General features: G+C 57.2%; 10 protein-coding genes across 10 annotated transcripts; 4 read left to right on the forward strand and 6 right to left on the reverse strand.

Annotated features, from left to right (window-relative positions):
* The first annotated feature begins 400 nt into the window (after positions 1 to 400).
* On the forward strand, positions 401 to 2587 carry B0H64DRAFT_241366 (t-SNARE). Its single transcript, XM_062799842.1, has 6 exons — positions 401 to 584; positions 661 to 704; positions 794 to 843; positions 910 to 978; positions 1043 to 1768; positions 1829 to 2587. Exons 1-6 carry the CDS (start codon positions 579 to 581, stop codon positions 2260 to 2262), a joined length of 1329 nt encoding a protein of 442 aa, XP_062655341.1. The 5' UTR covers positions 401 to 578; the 3' UTR covers positions 2263 to 2587.
* Positions 2584 to 4232, reverse strand: B0H64DRAFT_435584 (uncharacterized protein). Its single transcript, XM_062806145.1, has one exon. It carries the CDS (start codon positions 3906 to 3908, stop codon positions 2913 to 2915), a length of 996 nt encoding a protein of 331 aa, XP_062655342.1. The 5' UTR covers positions 3909 to 4232; the 3' UTR covers positions 2584 to 2912.
* B0H64DRAFT_408212 (anaphase-promoting complex subunit 11) lies at positions 4220 to 5201 on the reverse strand. Its single transcript, XM_062804617.1, has 4 exons — positions 4950 to 5201; positions 4867 to 4898; positions 4746 to 4809; positions 4220 to 4690 (listed from the first exon to the last, which is right to left on the reverse strand). The coding sequence occupies exons 1-4, from the start codon at positions 5089 to 5091 to the stop codon at positions 4623 to 4625; spliced, it is 306 nt and encodes a 101-aa protein (XP_062655343.1). The 5' UTR covers positions 5092 to 5201; the 3' UTR covers positions 4220 to 4622.
* Positions 5202 to 5644: 443 nt separating this feature from the next.
* B0H64DRAFT_468586 (Rhodanese-like domain-containing protein) lies at positions 5645 to 7071 on the forward strand (the record flags this gene model as incomplete). The annotated part of the gene is made up of 2 exons (XM_062807761.1): positions 5645 to 6612; positions 6677 to 7071. 2 exons carry the CDS (start codon positions 5645 to 5647, stop codon positions 6729 to 6731), a joined length of 1023 nt encoding a protein of 340 aa, XP_062655344.1. The 3' UTR covers positions 6732 to 7071.
* Positions 6848 to 8234, reverse strand: B0H64DRAFT_241468 (Alpha/Beta hydrolase protein). Its single transcript, XM_062799844.1, has one exon. It carries the CDS (start codon positions 8043 to 8045, stop codon positions 7170 to 7172), a length of 876 nt encoding a protein of 291 aa, XP_062655345.1. The 5' UTR covers positions 8046 to 8234; the 3' UTR covers positions 6848 to 7169.
* Positions 8235 to 8627: 393 nt separating this feature from the next.
* Positions 8628 to 11299, reverse strand: B0H64DRAFT_408215 (uncharacterized protein). Its single transcript, XM_062804618.1, has 8 exons — positions 10994 to 11299; positions 10723 to 10924; positions 10572 to 10656; positions 10372 to 10498; positions 10248 to 10319; positions 9789 to 10178; positions 8955 to 9727; positions 8628 to 8889 (listed from the first exon to the last, which is right to left on the reverse strand). The coding sequence occupies exons 1-8, from the start codon at positions 11193 to 11195 to the stop codon at positions 8842 to 8844; spliced, it is 1899 nt and encodes a 632-aa protein (XP_062655346.1). The 5' UTR covers positions 11196 to 11299; the 3' UTR covers positions 8628 to 8841.
* A 775-nt stretch (positions 11300 to 12074) lies between these two features.
* Positions 12075 to 13391, reverse strand: B0H64DRAFT_420065 (glycoside hydrolase family 18 protein; the record flags this gene model as incomplete). The annotated part of the gene is made up of 3 exons (XM_062805431.1): positions 12075 to 12831; positions 12898 to 13209; positions 13282 to 13391. 3 exons carry the CDS (start codon positions 13389 to 13391, stop codon positions 12075 to 12077), a joined length of 1179 nt encoding a protein of 392 aa, XP_062655347.1.
* A 628-nt stretch (positions 13392 to 14019) lies between these two features.
* Positions 14020 to 15937, forward strand: B0H64DRAFT_348149 (WD repeat-containing protein JIP5). The gene is made up of 2 exons (XM_062801381.1): positions 14020 to 14412; positions 14481 to 15937. The coding sequence occupies exons 1-2, from the start codon at positions 14172 to 14174 to the stop codon at positions 15464 to 15466; spliced, it is 1227 nt and encodes a 408-aa protein (XP_062655348.1). The 5' UTR covers positions 14020 to 14171; the 3' UTR covers positions 15467 to 15937.
* On the reverse strand, positions 15938 to 17436 carry B0H64DRAFT_366222 (inositol monophosphatase; the record flags this gene model as incomplete). Its single annotated transcript, XM_062801897.1, has 6 exons — positions 15938 to 16228; positions 16292 to 16423; positions 16484 to 16555; positions 16614 to 17069; positions 17148 to 17199; positions 17256 to 17436. 6 exons carry the CDS (start codon positions 17434 to 17436, stop codon positions 16120 to 16122), a joined length of 1002 nt encoding a protein of 333 aa, XP_062655349.1. The 3' UTR covers positions 15938 to 16119.
* Positions 17437 to 18421: 985 nt separating this feature from the next.
* Positions 18422 to 18940, forward strand: B0H64DRAFT_366224 (Dehydroquinase; the record flags this gene model as incomplete). The annotated part of the gene is made up of 1 exon (XM_062801898.1): positions 18422 to 18940. The coding sequence occupies one exon, from the start codon at positions 18422 to 18424 to the stop codon at positions 18938 to 18940; it is 519 nt and encodes a 172-aa protein (XP_062655350.1).
* Positions 18941 to 19033: the final 93 nt, after the last annotated feature.

Below are 19033 nucleotides of genomic sequence, written 5' to 3' on the forward strand. Positions count from 1 at the left end.
AGCCATGATCCACCGACGAGACAGACCCCGCCGGTGTTTCTCTTTGGTCTCGGCCATGATTGGGAATGCGCATTGTCCGTCTGAATTATGAGAAAAGAGATCGCGCCGTTGCATTCCTTCGGGATTGTGGGTGAACAGATGGCCAAAACGGCCTCTTAGTTAGCCCCCCATCCATGTTGGACCACCCACCCGTGCTGCATACTCGATGTTTGCCAGCTGTGCATCTGCTTGTTGGCTGTCGTTGGCAGAAAAAGGTCGGGTCCAATGCTGACCGCGCCACAGGGCCCTAACCTTGTTTGGGATGCGACCTCCTGAGAACCCCAGCGCGTTCATTTACTGAGGCGCACCCTCCATTTGCATTTTCTCGACGAACCAGTTCCTTTTTGCTTTTCGCTCCCGAGATTCCCCTCGCCGTTTTTTTTTTTTTGTTTCTTTTTGGGCTTGGGATATTCGACTACATACCGAATAGCGTCATCCTGCGAGACAGCCGACTACTTTAGCGCCCTCGTTGCACCCAATTCCACACGTCCAATTCTCCGGCGCTTCTGCGCTTACCTCTCCCGCTTACCTCGCTCAAAATGAGTGTGAGTGTGTCCCAGCAAACCCGAATCAACACCGGACATGGTAGGAGAGAGGATTGTGACTGACTGCCTCCCCCAGTACGGCGGATATAATCCCTATGGCGGCAATGGCGGCGGCTGCAGGTACGAGATGCGTCCGATCATTTTCGCCCACCCTCCAAAGAGCGGGGTGCGTGGTTGGCTATGGCAGTCCACTAATATGGGTGCTCTAGGGGTTACGGTGCGGATCCCTTCGACGACCGGAATGCTTTGCAATACGGAGGTGAGTGACTGGTGACGATCATATCTCTCTGGGTTGAGGGTAAGCTAACCGCAGCCCCACGAGCAGCCGGAAACCATGAGATGTCCTCTTTCAACTCGGGAGGTTCGCCCCAGATGGGCCAACAGGGTTACGGATGTAAGTTGGTGCCTGTCAACTACAGTACGCGCTAGACAGTGAACCTAACGTCGACAATCTGCAGCCCCAAGGGCACAGGGCCAGAATTCGATCCTTGACGAATGTATCGACATCCAGAATCAAGCCCAAGAGCTCGAGAACAAGCTAGGGGCACTTAGCGGACTCCAGAAACGGTATCTCGACGATGCGGACACGTCAGGCGGTTCAAACACCAGGCGGGACCTCGATAATCTGACTCAGTCGATGATGGACCAGTATAAGGGCTTGACGGATCGCGTTAGGGCTATCAAGTCCAACCCGGACTGCCGCGATCGGCGAAATGTTTCCCAGGTTAACAAGACCGATCGCGACGTCAGGCGAGCAATCCAGAAATTCCAAGAGCTCGAGGTAGTATCCCGCAAAGAGATCGAGGAGCGATCGAAGCGCCTGGCCCGGATCGCACACCCTGATGCCACCGAAGACGAGATCACGACGATTGTAAACAGCGATACGCAGGTCTTCGCGCAAGCCGTCATGGGCAACCGTGCCGAGAACGCAAACCGTACCCTTGGCGCTCACAAGGAACGCAACCAGAAGATGAAGCAGATCGAGCAGCAGTTGATCGAGCTCTTGGAGATCCTCAGCGAGACGCAGGAACTCTTGCACAAGCAGGAGGTGACGATTGCGACGGTCGATGAGCAAATTGTGGATACCAATCAACAAATGGACGCTGCGAACACCAATCTCGGGGTAGCCACCACAACGGCAAGGGCAACACGCAAGAAGAAGTGGTGGTGCTTGGGTATCTGCGGTACGTCGCTACTGGAGGGAGGGAGTCACATCAAACGCCTTTTCTAACTGGTGATTTTAGTTGTGATTGTCGTCATTATCGTCGTCGCTGTGGTCGCCTATATTCTAGTCAACCGCGCGGCAAACGGCGGCGGTGGCGGAGGCGGTACCACTGACAACAGCAATAACAACAACGGTGACAACACTGGCACTGGCGGCACCACTGGCGACAACACCGGCACCAACACCGGCACGGGCACCACCGGCGAGACCACCGGAGATAACACCGCCACCCAGAGGCGCAGCCCGTTCCGACGGAACCTCCTAGAAGACCTACAAATGAACACGGGCCGCGCGGTCAAGATCTCTCCTGATGTTGTCCCGCGTTTCCCCAGGCGACTCGCCAGCAGGGCACGCCGCGCGGGGGTAGCGGCCAACCAGGACGTTGAGGCTTTGGCTAAGAAGCGGTTTGTTGTTGACTGGCAAGGCGCCGATCCTACCGGGTCTGACGACTGAAGGACTTGCGGTTTCATCTTGGCAGTTCGTCGTGGATGGCACCGTCGGGGCATACGGGATGTGGCTGCTGGTTTTAGCACATTCCGTTCCGTCGATCTGGCACCTTCTGGGTTGGGGGCGGAAGGGGGGTTCTCTTTTGGATGGGGAGGTTTTTATACCAGTCGAGCATTTCGAGCTTGGTTGGTGCGTATCTCGGTCTTGTTTTGTCCTCTTCCAGGCGTATATATCAGCATGGCGTGCCGTTGTTCAAGATATCAAGGCGTTGGATGGACTTGGGAGTGATAGCTTTCGGATTACCCTCATTTGATGTGTTAGGGCGTTGTAATAGAATTTGCATTGTCTTCTACACACTCCTTAGCCTTGCCACCGAGTTAAGATCCAGTGAGGAAAGATGTGTGTCCCATTGTTGTAATTATCCGAATTCGCCTGTTTCTCTCCCAACACCAGGCTGCTAAATCCAAATATGTGCCTGAACACATGGTACAGAGGGGAAGAAGAGGAATAAAGGGCACTAACATGAACGCCTATCCGGCCTGAGATGATCCCAAGCAAGGGCTCTCCTATCCCACCACGATAAAAAGGCCTAAACGCCCCAAATTCGTATCAACAAGCCAAAAGGATAACCGGGTGAACAATCAGTTACCTCCCTGTCAACTCTGCGCACCATCACCACCCGTCTGAGGCCGAGACCCAGCAGGCACGACATCCCTCGGTATCCCCGCTGGAAGCTGCCCGCCACCGGCGCCACCCAGCGCCCGCTGCCTCGCCGCGCCGGCCTCCACCACCTTCCGCAGCGTCACCATCCGCTTCTCAAAGTCCTGCAGCAGGTCGGCATACTCCTCGGGCGCCGCCGCGGGCCTCCCCCGCCCCACACTCCCACCAGAGGACTGCATCTCCGCCTCAGACGTAGACGACGCCTTACCAAACGGCCCGCTAGCAGCACTAGGAGTAGCAGCAGCACTCGGCTCCAAGCTAACACCCTCAATCTTGAGCACCAAATTCCCGCCGAGCCCCGGCACGGGCGCGCCGCCGCCGCCGCCGCCGCCGCCCTCCTCCATGCGGCTCACGCGCGCCGACGTCGCGGCCCAGTCCGCCGTCAGGCTGCTGGCCCACGCCACCTCGTAGCCGGCGCCGCTGGTCGACGGTTCCAGGTCCAGAAGCACGCCGCGGTCGGGCACGCTGCCGTTGCTGTTGTCATCGTCGTAGGCTGCGGCGGCCGCCCCGTGGTGGTGCGCCAGCGCGGCTGTTAGTCGCTCGGGGTCGTCGTCGGCGAAGATGTAGTGCACTGTGGGGTGGTGGATTGTTTGGCGGTTCGTGGCGTGGGAGGTGGAGCTGAGGAGGGCGAAGACTGGGGAGAAGGGCTGCTGCTGCTGCTGCTGTTGCTGGGTTGGTTTTGGTGGAGCCGGGGGAGATGGCGCGCGCGCGGGCTCCTCGGCGGGCGCAGCGGCGGGTGGGTGTGGTGTGTGGGGGCGCGAGTATACCGCGGAAGTTGGTCGGGGGTGGACTGGTGGCGCTTCTTGTCGTTCTTGTTCTCGGCGCAAGCTTGACCCGCTGGCTCGGCTGGCTACTGATGGGCGCGGGCTCGGCGGGGCCGGCGAAGTGTGGTTTCCCCGGGAGGCGGGGCGATCGGAATCGGGGCCGGGCATGGCTGGTTTATTGGGTTGTAAGGGTGGCCTTGGTAGTGATGACCGGCTTGTGGGCGGTAGATGTCAAACCCTGGGTTTTGATGACGGAGCAAATGTTGAAATCAGAGTTGGTGATGGTGGGGGACACATGGAACAGAGTGAGGCCACTGCTCGGGGCCAGCATATTCTGTCTTGCGATGCAATTCGGTGTTGGTGATTATTGAACACGGGATGGTGGGGATTGGAGAAAGGAACGAGCGCAGTTAGCCTTGCAAGAGCAAAACCGTAGTTGAAAGGTGAAGTCAATGCGAAAGGTTGCCGTCGGCATGAGCTCTCCAAGACAGCTGCCGCCTGTTGTCTGTGCAGGGATGCCCACGCGGCAAAAGCTTATCTTATCGCTTACACACAGGACCGTGGCGGGTACACCCGGCAACCACGAACAAAGTACACAGTATCTCGAGCTCGGAGAAGTTGCTAGGTTCTCTGCGGGAAACGGTCTTAACCTACTGTGTTATGTTATCCGAAATGCAGGGTTTCCTCTCCCTTGCGCATATTGCCTTGAACTCCCCTTCTCCCGCTCGCGCATTATTGGTACCATACAGGGGACTGGGTCGTCAACATCAACAATCATACAACATGTATTCATGGTTGTCCCAAACGCGCTCCCGGTAAGCGGAGCTAGGAGCTGTAGTCTAGATGGATGTTATTCCAGGGCCAGAGGGCTCAGGTAGGTAGTTAAGCTTCAGCGGCATCTGGAATGGTGTCTATCGAGGTCTCGTTTGGTTGCTCGGTCCATTCAAATCCTAGAGCGCCACGGCTTTAGCGTGTTGTCTTATAAGTGGGATAGTAAGGGCTTACTCTGCCGGCACATAGGACATTGGCCTTTGGCCGAGTCTTGTTTTATCCACTCAAGAATGCAGTGCTGGAATATATGAGTTGGGGGGTTGGCCTGTAGTACCATTGGAAGGCGTTGACAAACCATGTGAAAATTGTGCCCGCACTTTCCCGATACTGGAGAGATGGTTAGGTTATGGATTAACATATCGAGTGGTGGGCACTTACAGAGGGGGCAATCGTCGCCGGGGTATTTACATGTCGGGCATGTCCCATCGAAGTGGACTTGGCAGATACCGCAGACATCGTCTTCGGGAATATCCCACCGCCAGGTCGCGACGGCATTCCACTTCTTGATCGTGACTTTCATTTTGGAGGCCGATGCGGGAGATGCTCAAGCAAACTGCGCGATTGCTTAATAGTATTTCGTCTACTCATAGATCGTCTCAAGTTGCATTGTTGTGGTTACAGTCGTGAAACGCCAGAGCAGGAAGCTGCACGAAGTACGGAGCACGAAAGCGGGAGATAAGAGACCAGACCAGAGGGAAGGAACCCGCAAGGCTTGGCGTGCCTTTCGCCAGCCATGGTGAAATAAATGCTCGGTGGCCCAAGCTCCACGGGCCTGCCGGGATTTCTTCTTCCATCATCGCAATTGCCCCCCTCACCACCACACCAACCGGCCTTTGGCTGCTGTAACTCGATGGACAAAGACGGTCGACCATAGCCAGTACCCCGCGCTGAGTCGAGGCCGTTACTAATTCCCAGGATTTGTTTCGCCTCAAACCACACGGCGGTGCATCAATTGGACCACGACAGTGAGTCAATCGAGGTCTCAGATAAGTTGTTCTCGGGCCAGCCAAGAACGCCAAAGCGCCAGAGTAATCTGTACAGAAGCGAAGAAGCGCAAGGGCTCGAATTTTGCCATGCCTTCTTTCGCAGCCTTTCGCCCGCTGCAGGCGTCGCTATCTCGGGGGATTTCCGCCCGAGGTCTCACAGCTATGACGTTCGAGACTCGCCGGTCCTTTTCCAACTACCTCGTCTCCCCACAAGAGCTCGCAGACGCCCTGAAGAAGAGCCCGCCGTCGCCCATTTCGTCCGAGCCCCGCGTAATCCCGCTCTGCGCCTCGTGGTTTCTCCCCAACGATCCGGAGGGCCGCACTGGGATTCAGGTGTTTCGGGAGAAACGCATCCCAAAGGCGAGATTCTTCGACCTCGACAAGGTGATCGACAAGCGCAGCCCATACCCCCACATGCTGCCCAGCTCAAAAAGCTTTGCCGAGGCCATGAGCGAGCTGGGCATCCGCCACGAGGACACCGTTGTGGTCTACGACAGTCAGGAGCTGGGCATATTCAGCGCGCCCCGTGTCGGGTGGACCATGAAAGTCTTCGGCCACCCCAAGGTGCACGTCCTCAACAACTTCAGGTTATGGGTTGAGCAGGGTCTCCCAATCGAGTCAGGCAATGTGTGGACGGTGGAGTGTGGGACATATCCGATCCCAGAGATGGACGAGGACAAGGTTGCGCACTTCGAGGAGGTTCGTGAAGTTGCCCAGGACTACAACAAGGAAGGCTCCGAGGGTGTGCAAGTCTTGGATGCCAGGCCCTATGGGCGCTGGTCTGGAAAGGCGCCAGAGCCGAGGCCCGGATTGTCCTCTGGCCACCTACCCGGATCAATCAACATCCCCTTTGATGCAGTCCTTGACCCTACGACCAAGGCGTTTCTTCCTGCAAATAAGCTGAAGGAGGTATTTGTGAAGAAGGGAGTCAACCCAGAGAAGCCCATCATTTCTAGCTGTGGGACTGGCGTCACAGCTTGTGTCGTTGAGACGGCATTGAATGAGGCCAAGTTTGGGTCACCGGAGAAGAGAAAGGTGTATGACGGCAGTTGGACGTGAGTACAATGTCCAAATCCCAGATAGCGCCAGGGCGTGAACATGGCTGACAATGATCTTTAGGGAATGGGCGCAACGAGTTAAGCCCTCTGATTCACTCATTCTATCCGAGGAGTAGGGTTGATGTGAAACAACTATACCCACGGTGGGACATGCGCCATCCCGAATTCCACACGCCACTCTACTTTATATGTACGATTACAAACAACAACAAATACTTTTACGACTTGTGAAGCCGCTCGCTGCCTGCTACCGATGAGACATTCCACGGCTAGCAGCCTCGACGCGGCACTTCCAAGGACGAACCGGAGGAGCTGTTGCATTGGACGGTGTTCGGGGCGTTTGGATGGGAGGAGCATGGAGACTGTGTGCGTCAAGCAAGCATAGGCGGAATGCGTTGCGCGCGTGATATTGGTTTTGCAACGGGACTACTATTCCAATTTCATTTATGGCCGAGTTCAACAACGAAAATCCCAAGTGGAAGCCTCCTGTCCCCAGCTGAATGCCCTTGCCAGCACCCATCCCCCTTTTAATTTTCTCTACCCATACGTCCAGCTCAAGCGGAAAACACTCCGTACTTATCAAAGAACTCAAACATCCACTCCGCCACCTGCTGCTCATTGGTCTCTAGGGCGAAATGACCGGCATCCAACCAGCGCGTCTCCAGCTTCTTCACATCCCTCTTGAACGCCTCGGCGCCGGGGGCAACAAAAATCGTATCGGCCTTCCCCCACGCAGTCAGGACGGGCACGCCCGACATCCGCAGATACTCCTGAAACTGCGGGTACAGCTTGACATTCGAACCATAGTCCTGGAACAAGTCAAGCTGAATATCCTTGTTCCCCGGCCGATCCATCAGCGCCTGATCGAGGTAAAACGCCTCGGGCGCGATGGCCTCCGGCCGCGGCGACCCGTCCTGGTACTGCCACTGCGTGGGGCCCAGCTCCAGCAACGGCCGCAGCGCCTCGCGGTCCGCCGCCGCCCCGCTCGCCCATAGCTTCTCCAGCGGCGCCCAGAACGGCTGGCCCAGCCCCTCGGCGTAGGCGTTGCCGTTCTGCGACACGATCGCCGCTACTGCGTCCGGTCGCTCCAGCGCGAAGCGGAATCCCGTGGGCGCGCCGTAGTCGAAGATGTACACTGCGAAGCGTGTCAGGGAGAGCGCGTCGGTGAAGGCGGTGAAGGTCTGTGTGAGGCTGGCGAAGGTGTAGGTGTAGTTGCGCGAGGCGGGGACCGTGGTGAAGCCGAAGCCCGGGAGGTCGGGGGCGATGACGCGGTAGCGGGTCGCGAGTAGCGGGATCAGGTTGCGGAACATGTGCGAGGATGATGGGAAGCCGTGGAGTAGCACGACTGTGGGTGCGTTGGCTGGGCCGGCGCTGCGGTAGAAGACGTCGACGCCGTCGGCCTTGACGGTTGCGATTTGGGTGGCGGCCATGGTGTTTGGGTTGAGGGGGGTTGGGTTGTTGGTTGGAGGGGTTCGATTTGCTCGAAGTTGTGTGCTGCGTTTGCGAAGCTGCTCTTGTGTGTATATGCTGGAGGATGATCGCTGTTCTGGAGCTTTTATTCAGGGTTGGCTATCGACTTCTTATATGCTATATACCCCTTCAAGTTGCCTGCTATGGACGTCACTGCTTCGCTGTTTGTAGCCACCCTGCCGTAGAGGCGAGACACTGGCCCGCTTCATCCCGTGCAATGCCCATGGAAGGATTCGCATGTCGCGCCCTGCGGTTGACCTGCGATGTATTCCAAATACTCCCAAGTGGTAGATGATCCGCTTTGCGTGATCCTACGGCTGCTGGCTTCGGCGGCTGAAGAGTTAAGTGACTAATCCACCCTCTGCCGGATCAACCCTTCATCGAGCCGCAATTGGCCTGTGAAGGAATGGGGATGTGGTTGATTACTGAACGAGGTGCGCCCTTTTGCGGCCAAGCCATGTCACCACCACCTAACCTACGTGCGACATGACTAACTGAATTGTAATAGATGATTCCACATACGGGCGCACTACTTTTCGCAAGATGGGATTGTATTATTTTTGTTTACTCAACTTTTTCTGGGTGAGTTGGAGGTTGTCCCAAAAAAGGGGGTTAGGGGTACCATGAACAATCCCCCCTTGTGGTGCAGCTTCACTCCATTACGACTAATTAGAGCCATTTGCTTCTCAAGATACTATGCGGTGCTCGAGATATAACTCGCCCCACGGATGGCAGCCCACAAGCCAGCACACAAACTCAGCAGGCGTCAGCCAGGCAGTACTCCTTCTTGATCATATCGGCTAGCTAGGAAGAGAGCCTGTTAGCCCACACTCAATCTCACAGAAAACCAGTCATGGGGGAAATCTCACCCTCTCCGCAGACGCGTATATCGTGCCCATGGGGGCACCAGAAAGCTGAAAGGGCCAGACGCTGATGTCGGCCACACGAAGCCCCTGAACACCATACACCTTCTGCTCACTCGAAACAACACCGCCCAGCTCCTTGGGCATCATCGCAGCCGTGCAGCACTGGTGGGCGTTGGACGGGTTGACCAGCTCGCGCATGACAGCTGCGATCTGTTCGTCTGTGGTCACCTCTGCGCCGAAAGGTGCCGCCTCGGTCGGGCCGAGCACTTGCATGGAAGGCGCCGCGAACAGCTCGCGGTTCTTGCGGAACAGCGCCGTGTACACCTGCAGATCGGTCGGGTCGGTGGCGGTGCGGAAATCGATGAGCGGGTTCGCGCGCGGGTCCGTCGAGTTGATGTTGACCGCGCCGCGGCTGAGGGGCTTGAGATGGTACACCAGGGCTGCGTCGGCGGTGCCCCAGTGGAGGGTCCCGACTCCGACGTTGGCGCTGGCGAACTGCTTCAGGAGCGCCTCGCGCTGCGCCTTGTAGCCCTCCAATACGGTGGCGTCGACGTCCGCGGGGAGCGAGTCAGCCGGGTTGTGTGCCTTGGCTGCGGCGATGATCTGCTGGTAGGATGCTGTCGCTCGTTGGAGAGAGACAGTGCCTATGTTACTGCTCAGACTGCTAACCATGGTGTAAGCGCTCGGTAGAGATGAGTCGTACAAGGCGCGCTGCTCGGCGTTGAAAGTAGTGTTCGTGAGAAGGGAACCGTAGTTGGGGATTGTGTTAGCAGTGACTAGAGGCGAGTTGGTCGTTAGTTTTGGCTGGTTGGAGTAAACAAGGCTGAGTTGACTTGCAGGTATACGGGATGGATAAAGTAGGCTGGTCTTGCAAGTTCTGCCCAACACCAGGAAGGTCCTGAACAAGAGGGATGTTGAACTTCTTGAGTAGCTTCTTCGGACCAATACCGGATAGCTGGAGAATCTTGGGTGTGCCGAAACCTCCAGCAGTCAGGATGACTTCGTTGGCTGCATACGCGTTTGTGGGGGCGGTCGTGTCGTCGGTCGTTGTCGGCAAATAGCTCACGCCGATAGCCTTCTTTCCGTTGAACAAAACCTTGGCTACCACATTAGAGGTGAGAAGGTGGTAGTTAGGCCGGGTGTCCTTGACTCTGTCATAATGGCTCCGCCTCGCGTGAAATCTGGTCATCGTGCTAGCCTCGAGAGCCGAGGGTATCCAGAAAACGCCTGTTAAATATCGACGTGGTCAATATTTTTCACAACGTGAACTGGTAGCCGCTGAGGTCCCCAACTTACCTTGCTTGTTTCCAGACAGAGGATCTTTGGCCGGAGGGAGTCCAACCTCGCCGGCGGCGTTCCACCAGTTTGCTGGAAATGGTCAGTATTCGGTTTCGTGGTATATCACGCTCCGGCTACTCACCACTCCCAGGGTAGAAATAGTTTGGGTACGAATACTGTACCGGCCCAGAGTCGCCCCGGACCGCGGCATCCCACGAGATGTTTCCTGCAGCAGCAAATGCAGCGTCTGGTGCGGTAAAGGTTTCGGCCTATGTTACCAGCACATGATGTTAGCACCCGTCCCTCGACAGCCTTAAGCGTCTCGCAGGGGATGCACAAGACCTTCTTGAAGTAAGGCAGCATGTTATCCCAGCTCCAGCCAGAATTACCGAGCGCACCCCAGGCGTCATAGTCGTCCGCGTCACCCCTACACCAGGTTGGTCAGTATCTGATAACTCATCACGATCAGCGCTTAACTGGCTGCTTAACGAACCTCAAATACACCATGGCGTTGATGGTGCTGCCACCTCCCGCCACCTGGGCGGCAATCCCTGTGACGGCCCTGTTGTTGAGACCTTCCTGGGGGACACTGGTGAGACCGGGCCAGAAGTAGAGGTACGGTGCATAGGCGCCGGGCACGAGGATGCCATCCTGGCCTTGGTCCAAGGGGCCGGCCTCAATGACCAGCACGCTCACTGCAACATGAATGGTGGGTTAGCCATCTGGATAGAGCACAGTCGACACCTCACGAGCTGTCAGCATACCGTTCGGATCCTCGGTCAGGCGGTCCGCAAGCGTGAGCCCCGCAATGCCTCCGCCGGCGATGATGAAGGTATAGTTGGAGGCAACGGTACGGTGATCGACGACGGTAGCGTGCTTGGGTACTTTGGCCGACTCGGCGGGAGCGGCCGCGCAAAGGGGGACGAGAGGGAGCAGAGCTCCCAGGATGTAACGCGAAGACCGCATTTTACACTATGTAAATTCTCGGTGACCTGAATGCTCCCGCTCAGCTTGTTGAAACGGGAGGAGTAGTAACAATATTATTCTCTGGCGTTCCATTACCGTGAACCCCCCCCCCCCTTCTCGGACATTTTTAAACCAAACCAACGACCCGTCTTTCCCCAGTCTCTTGCATGTGGTTCTGCAGCATGGTGCAGTGCCTCAACCGCTTACGCGGGTGATGGGATTGCAGCGTTGCATCTTTCCGGACGTACCCTGACCTCCGACCCATGCTCCAAAGCGCCTCGGCAGAGACTTTTGCTTCATCCCCTCCAGCCCGGGCTTTTCTTTCGTCGGAGATGGACGCCCGAATTGGCTCGGGACTCGTGCCAAGCATCGAAAACGCATGGCAACCCTGGATGTCTGGTTCGGGCAACGAGAGCAAGTGTCCCTGACAGGATGGGGAAGTAAGCCGACTGGTCAATTCCAAGGCACCTCGCATGGGAGTGGAGGCTGCAGGGCAGCAAGCTTTCCTTCGAGAAACACGAGAAGCACCGCGCCATATTCAGCACGTTCAACCCCTCAGCTGACCGTCGATGTCGAAATAGTACTAGAGGGCGGGGGCGGCGAGGTCGACGTGGCGTGAGTGAACCCACGACTGCCCCAAGGTTCGGCCGCCAGGCGAAGGTTCGTTGGTTGTCTCCACCACTCAAGAAGAGTTGGACCGGAATGCGCGCAGCCCTGACAGGTAATTGATAGAGGACAGCTCGGTAAGCGAGGAGGTTTCCTGATATCAAGGTTGATGAGAAGTTTGGTCTCGGAATTTACACACCAATGTCATGCCTCAAAAACCCGTTACTCCAGTGCCGAGTCGAGCTCGAACTGGAAGTCAACGCTGCCTCACCATCACAACTCGTCCCTCCCCTTCAAGTGCCCGCTCAACCCTTCACTAAGTGCCGTGAAGTGATCGAACGAGGGTGCATCCTCACCCAACCCCCACGCAAACACACCTCCCAACCGCCTCTTGGCCATGATCAGCGGGAACTTGCGCTTGATGGCATCCGGGTTATCAAACGTCCACCAGAGGTCGTCCTTAGCATCCCAGTAATAAAACCCGCCCTGCTGGTCGTCATACACACCGTGCTCGCGCGCTCTGGCAAACGACTCGGCCACCTCCTCGGGCACCGTATCATGCCACGAGAAGCCACCGCTGCGGCCGAGATCTGCCCCGGTCTCTGGGTTCTCGAGCTGCAGGGTCGGGCAACCCACCGGCGATGGGCCCGTGCAAGCGTCGTGCTCCGTCTTAAAGTACTTGGTGTAGAAGGCGAAGCCCAAGTTGAGCTTCTGGGGTGTGGCGCCGGCGGAGATGTAGGCGTCGATGGCCTCGAGGCTTAGGGTGACGCCCGTGTGATGCTTGGTCACGGTGTCGCGGCGGTTCATGAGATCGTAAGTCATGACGTTCAAGAAATCCAGGTGGCGCATGATCTGGGGCACCGTCTCGCGGGTGAAGGCGAGCATGTCCCGCGTCAGGCCGGGCACGGCAGCTGATATGAGTTTGTTTGGGCCGAGAGCGGCACGGAGCTCTGCGAGCAGGAGCGGGTAGGCGTCGATCTCCCAGGCTTTGGCCGAGTTGGGCACCTGCTTGTAGTCTTCGCCGTTACCGCTGCGGCTGTATCAATACCATGGATTTTGTGTGGTCGCTCGAGGTCTGGGCTGGAGCAAGGCTTACCCAGGGTATTCCCAATCAACATCGATGCCATCAGCCCCCGTCGCCGTGACCATTTTAGCTACGTTTTCGGCAAACGTCTTACGAGTTTCATCGTTCAATGCGGCAGTAGAGAAGCCATCTGTGTCGCCCCAGCCACCAATGGCCACCTGCACTTTGGTATGCTCGGGGAACTTGGCCCGGACATCATCAACGGTGGTGAACAACGGCCAGTCAGTTCTTCCGTGCTCGTTGAATATACCCGGACTCATGAAGGCCACGGCGACGTGAGTCACATGATGAAGCTGGTCTATCGGAGGTGCGACTGGGTGTTGGCTGTCCTCGGACGAGAAGGTCAGCGGCTGAGCTTAGGGTGATGATATCTGCGGGGTGAGGAGCGGATAGTACCCCGTAAAGTACATAATACATCGCAGGTGTCGCTTCGCCGTCAGGTTTACCGCCATGGTGAGCGAGGAGAAAAGGAATAAGTATGGCCAGAGTAATCGCATTGGCGCCATCTGCGTGGTCAAGTAGCTTGGGGTATTCCTCAGGATGGATGCGGATGGGATTGTTGTGTCGGACAAAACAGCCAATGGACACTCAAGGAACAACGAAGGGGAACTCGGCGTGTGAGATGAAGCGCAGTTTGCTTCGGTTGTTGTGCTATATTGAATTGTTGTTGTGCCTCCGTCGAGATCCCAAGGTTACGAACCCACGACGCTCGCCGCCCAGTCGTAATCTCAATCAAGGACTGTGAAGCGATAATGAAATCGATTGAGTGAGTGCCGTGTCTTGTCAGGAACCACCTGCGATCTTTCCCCCGCGAACCTCGAAAGTGAATCACGCCTAATCCCTAATAGGCAATCGATGTTCTCCACAATCGACTCGTCGTTCTTTCCATCTCCAATAAAGTATTGAGAGATTTGCTTTAAGCTTCAATATTCTAGTGATTTTATTCTATCTATAGCGACTTGTTCTCAGCCTGAACAGCTCACAACCGATTTTACATCGATCCTCGTGCTGTTCCAGGAGAGAGCAAGGGACTTGAGCTGCGTCAAACCTTGAAGGGCATCGGATCGACTCTGGTGACACACTAGTACAAATTGGGACTGCCCAAGATAAGTGCTTCGAAATTTTTGGCGGCTGGCGGGCAGTTCGAGTTCCGAGTCCTCAACAACGCCTGGCAACCCTGCGCCCTAAACCTTTTGATCGCTTATATCAATTGTGGAATTGGAAAGGGACGGTATGAGCTGAGATTACAGACTTGCTACTTTTTTGCACCAGCCAGCTCCTTCGCCATGCTGGAGAACCTCTGCACCCTCCCGCTGTCGGCGGACCTGTTCACCCAGGTGCTGCACCCGTCCAAGCCGCTCCTCACTGTCGGCTTGTCCAACGGCCGTGTCGAGAGTTTCCAGTTACCGAGCGAGGACGATGATGGCAGTAGCTCAAACAGCGGCAAGGGTCTGATCAAGAGCGTGTGGAATACTCATAGACACAAGGGGAGTTGCCGCTACTTGGCTTATAGCCATGACGGAGAAGGTGAGTAGGGGAATTGGGGTTCTCATATGGCATTGATGAGGATACGCGATTGACCATGATTGCATTAGCCCTCTACTCCGCCGGCACCGACTCGGTTGTCAAGCATTTCTCCCCCGAAACCGGCATCGTCGTTTCCAAGATCGGCCTACCCCCCCGCAACAGCGCCACGAGCACAACCGATTGCCCCGCCATCCTCCACGCCCTCTCCCCCCAGACCCTCCTCCTCGGCACCGACTCGGGCGGCCTCTACATCTTCGATCTCCGCGAGAATGGCAGCCTGAACCCGAAACCGGTGCGCAAGCATGTGCCGCATGCCGACTACGTCTCGAGCATCACGCCGCTACCGGCCTCGGCCGAGAGCACCTCTGGTTTTTCCAAGCAATGGGTATCGACGGGGGGGACCACATTGGCCGTCACGGACCTCCGTGCCGGGATAGTCGCGACCTCGGAAGACCAAGAGGACGAGCTGCTATGCTCCACCATCATCCCGACGGGCCTGGGGCCCAAGCGCATGCGCAACAACGCCGTCGTGGCTGTCGGCACCGGCGGCGGGATCCTGACGCTTTGGGACCGCGGCACGTGGGACGACCAGCAGGAGCGTATCTACATCGCGGCAGGGAAGAACAAGAGGGACGGTGACAGCCTGGACGCCATTGTGCGCGTGCCCGACGAGCTCGGGTGGGGAAAGAAGGTGGTTGTCGGCGTGGGCGACGGCAGCATGGCCGTCGTGGACCTGAAGCAGCGCGAGGTGCAGGCTGTTTTCAAGCATGACGAGATTGAGGGTGTTGCGGCTCTGGACTTTGACTACCAGAACCGCTTGATTAGTGGTGGCGGGAGGACGGTCAAGGTCTGGGCCGAGTCGGGGATCGACGCCCACGAAGACGAGGAAGCGGAGCAGGAGCCCACCGCGATCAAAAGGGCTGCGGATAGCGATGACGACTCCGAGGACGACAGCGACAGCGATAATGAGCGTCCCAAGAAGCAGTCGAAGAAGAAGCGGAAGAAGGGCAAGGGCATCCCCGGAAGGAGTGTGGCCTTCCCCGGGTTGGATTAAGTCGCCGTTTGCACTCCCCGTACAACGGCTTGTATTACTGATGGCCTGTCGGTGCCACGCGACTCCAGCCCGTCTAAGATAGACTGCGGATCGCAACTGACACATCTCTGCACAGTTATTATTACCCGGGCCTCATCCAAGCTCTCCGCTCTGGTGCGGTGAATTGCAACCTCGGCTAAGTTTCAGTTTCTGGCATGCTCGAGTTTGTGAGGGCCTGGAGTTGATAGGAGTCTGAGCCCTGTTGCACCTCCGACCAACCAACTCCTCGGTTAAGCAGGCCTTGTGTGGCGGTTACCCGAAATCCTGTTACAGGAGTGGAGGCGCGAGGGCCGACGAAGGGCCTCATGTGACCTTCACAACCTCGCTTGACGATACCAGTTCTATCAGAAAGATGCCTCCTTTTTGACTTGTATAAAACCGGCCAAACGGCCCAGGTAGCGCCCTGAATATGGAGTTCATTATTCTCGTTATCAGCCACTCGTCTCCGGACACTGTGAGCTGCTCATTTGCTGCGAGTGACACTGAACCCGGACTTGGTTTCATTACTTTCAGCTGGCACATGCCTCTCCAATCGCACACCCTCTGGTATTGTCTCATCTTTTTCTCAGGGTTCAGCATACAAGGCATCGGGCTTGTTTTCTCCTCGCAGCACCTCAAGCGGCCGGCCTGGTGTAGTCGAGTTCTCTTACACGCCGCCATACTTCTCGGACAGTTCTCTCTTGACCTTTTCTCCCCGACTCGGTAGCTGAGGGCCCTGCGGGACTACGGCGGAGTAAGAACCGTGCTCGGTAACGAGGTAAGGGAGAGACGGAAGAAGTTACTTACCGGATGGCCAAGTATAGGCGACTTCCCAACCCCACGTCCTCTATCCGCGCAGTTGCGGGATCTTCAGGCGGATTCGCAGTCGTTACTAGTCCGCCGGCTTCTTGGAGGATTGCGATACCAGCGGCGACATCCCTTGAGACAGCATTAGCATCCACCCGGGCTTTCGATCCCTTTCCGGCGGCCTCATCTTACCATTCCCAACACCCTCCCTCCCACCAAATATCGAACGCCCCCATTGCCGTGTATGCAAGATCGAGTGTTGCGCTTGTCGTCCCACCGTCAGCGGAACAGCGCCCAAAAACGAGCAACGGCCGTAACATACCTGCCCAAACTCCTCACACCATGCACCATCCCACCCTTCCCACCCCTCCCCCCCACCTCGGCCGCCATATTCACAAAACTCTCCACCTTACGATACAGATTCCCATCCACCCGATCCTTCCTATCCTTCCCCCACTCGCACGCAAAGACACACCCGCGCGGCGCGTCCGCCGGCATGGGCGGCACTGGATTACGAATGAGCGGCAGCCGCTGCGTCTCGTTGAGCCAGGCGCCGCGGCCCCGGCACGCCGTGAACAGCTGGCCCAGCAGCGGCGCGCAGATCACGCCGATGGTGGGCTGGCCCTGGGCGACTAGCGCGATGGAGACGCAGAACATGGGGACCAGGTGCGTGTAGTTGACGGTGCCGTCGAGCGGGTCGACGCACCAGGTCGGGGTGGTGGGGTTGATGAGGTAGGCGCGCGAGGTGCCTTTGGAGTAGGTCTCTTCGCCGACGAAGCTGGGGGGTGGGTTGTTAGTGGTGGGTGGTTGCTTGAGTTGGGAAGAGGGGGGGGGGGGGGGGGGGGGGGGGGCATACGCATGGTTGGGGTATTTGTCGTGGATGGATGTCTTGATGAAGGCCTCTACGTCTGCACAGAGTGTTAGTACCTTGGGGTGTTACTCACATGGGAAATTTATGGCTCACCTTCATCGGTTTTCGTTACGATGTCTACCGAACTGTCCTTCTCGACAACTTCCTGCCTGTTCTCGCCGTTGAATCTCGACTGGGCGGCCTCGAGGAGCAGCTTGCCAGCATCCTTGCCAAGTTGTACGGCGAAGGCGTAGATCTCGTCTAGCTCCGCTTCTGTAAGGTGGTTTGCATGCATGTTTACTGTCACCAATTGGGTTGCTGGAGTGTGTTACACTTTGACTTTCGTGGTTGACCAGCTATCTGAGAGCAAGAAAGTATTTCCACCGACAGGGACAGAAGTCATCTCCCCTAGAGAACATACGCGAACGGAGACCAGGCCGGCCGGAAGTAAACCTCGCCGTGACTCCGCGACAGAGAGCCGCGGGAAGCCGAGCTCGGCGGCGGACATGTTCCGTCTTTCCCGGATCCTAGAGGCCACGTTCAGTCCGGGGTGTGCCTCTTGACCCGCTTCCCCGGATCGGCGAGACACGCAGTGTCCCGTGCCCGCGTGCATGAGCAAGGAGGCGAGAGACATCGTGTGGAGTACCAAGCATAATGTATCTTTTTACGACTATTTTGAGACTCGTCATAGGCACAACTCTAGCCGTGCCCAAGTTCCGGTTTCTTAGGAGCTTAGCAGTGTTGATCACTTATTCCGAGGTCCTCGCGAACCGGTATCCGCCGGGAGAGTCTTCATCCGGGAGTGGCGAGCGGAGTGGGGCCGGCTCCTTGCGGGATGTAACCCGGAATACGGCCGTTTGACTGCGGGTGAATACTTCCCGGGCTTAGTGAGTTCCGGCCGTTATTATGGGGAATTGTTCTGGAGAAGGATTCTGGCGGTTTTCATCAGCTGAAGGGCCACTGGGTATGCGAGTAAACTAGCAGCGAGGGAAACGCCAACAGGAGCGGGCGAAACCGGGGATTGGGACATGTTGACACCAGGCTAGCATCTCAGATTAGATGTGTTCATCGTCGCAAAGGTAAAACATAAGAGTAAACACAGTTCGTCCGTTAAAAGTCACAATCCACTTATTTCCATCCTCTCTCCCTGTGTTGAGATAATTCTTTGTATACACGCCTGACCAGAAAGCCCCTTACCCAGCCCCTTTTACAATAAACACAAACATCACCACCACCATCACAACAACCACCCCCCCCCCAGAATCACACCCACACCAAAAATGGCCCCCCACATCCTCCTAATCAACGGCCCCAACCTCAACCTCCTCGGCACGCGCGAACCCCACATCTACGGGCACACCACCCTCACCGACGTGGAGTCCCAAGCCCGCGCCCAAGCCACCTCCCTCGGCGCCACCCTCAGCACATTCCAATCCAACCACGAAGGTGCCATCATCGACCGCATCCACGCCGCGGCCGGCCATGGCCCCCTCAACCCCACCAAAAAAGAAGAGGAGGAACCAAAAGCCTCAATGATCATCATCAACCCCGGCGCCCTCACACACACCAGCGTCGGCCTGCGGGACGCATTGCTGGGGACGGGGACGCCGTTTGTAGAGGTGCATGTGAGCAACGTGCACGGGCGGGAAGAGTTCCGGCGGCACAGCTATCTGAGCGACAAGGCGGTGGCGGTGGTTTGCGGGATGGGGGTGTTTGGGTACCGGGCGGCGGTGGAGTTTGCGGTGGGGTATTTGCGGGAGAGGGGGGAGGGAGGGAAGGGGGGGGTTGAGGATGTGTAGAGACGGGGGGGGGGGAAGGGAGCTTATGGGAGGGGGGGGGAAGGGAGCTTATGGGAGGGGGGGGATGGAACGGGGGGTGGAGGGGATATAACG

Source organism: Chaetomium fimeti, assembly GCF_033439085.1.
Source record: "Chaetomium fimeti strain CBS 168.71 chromosome Unknown B0H64scaffold_8, whole genome shotgun sequence".
Lineage (NCBI taxonomy): Eukaryota > Fungi > Ascomycota > Sordariomycetes > Sordariales > Chaetomiaceae > Chaetomium > Chaetomium fimeti.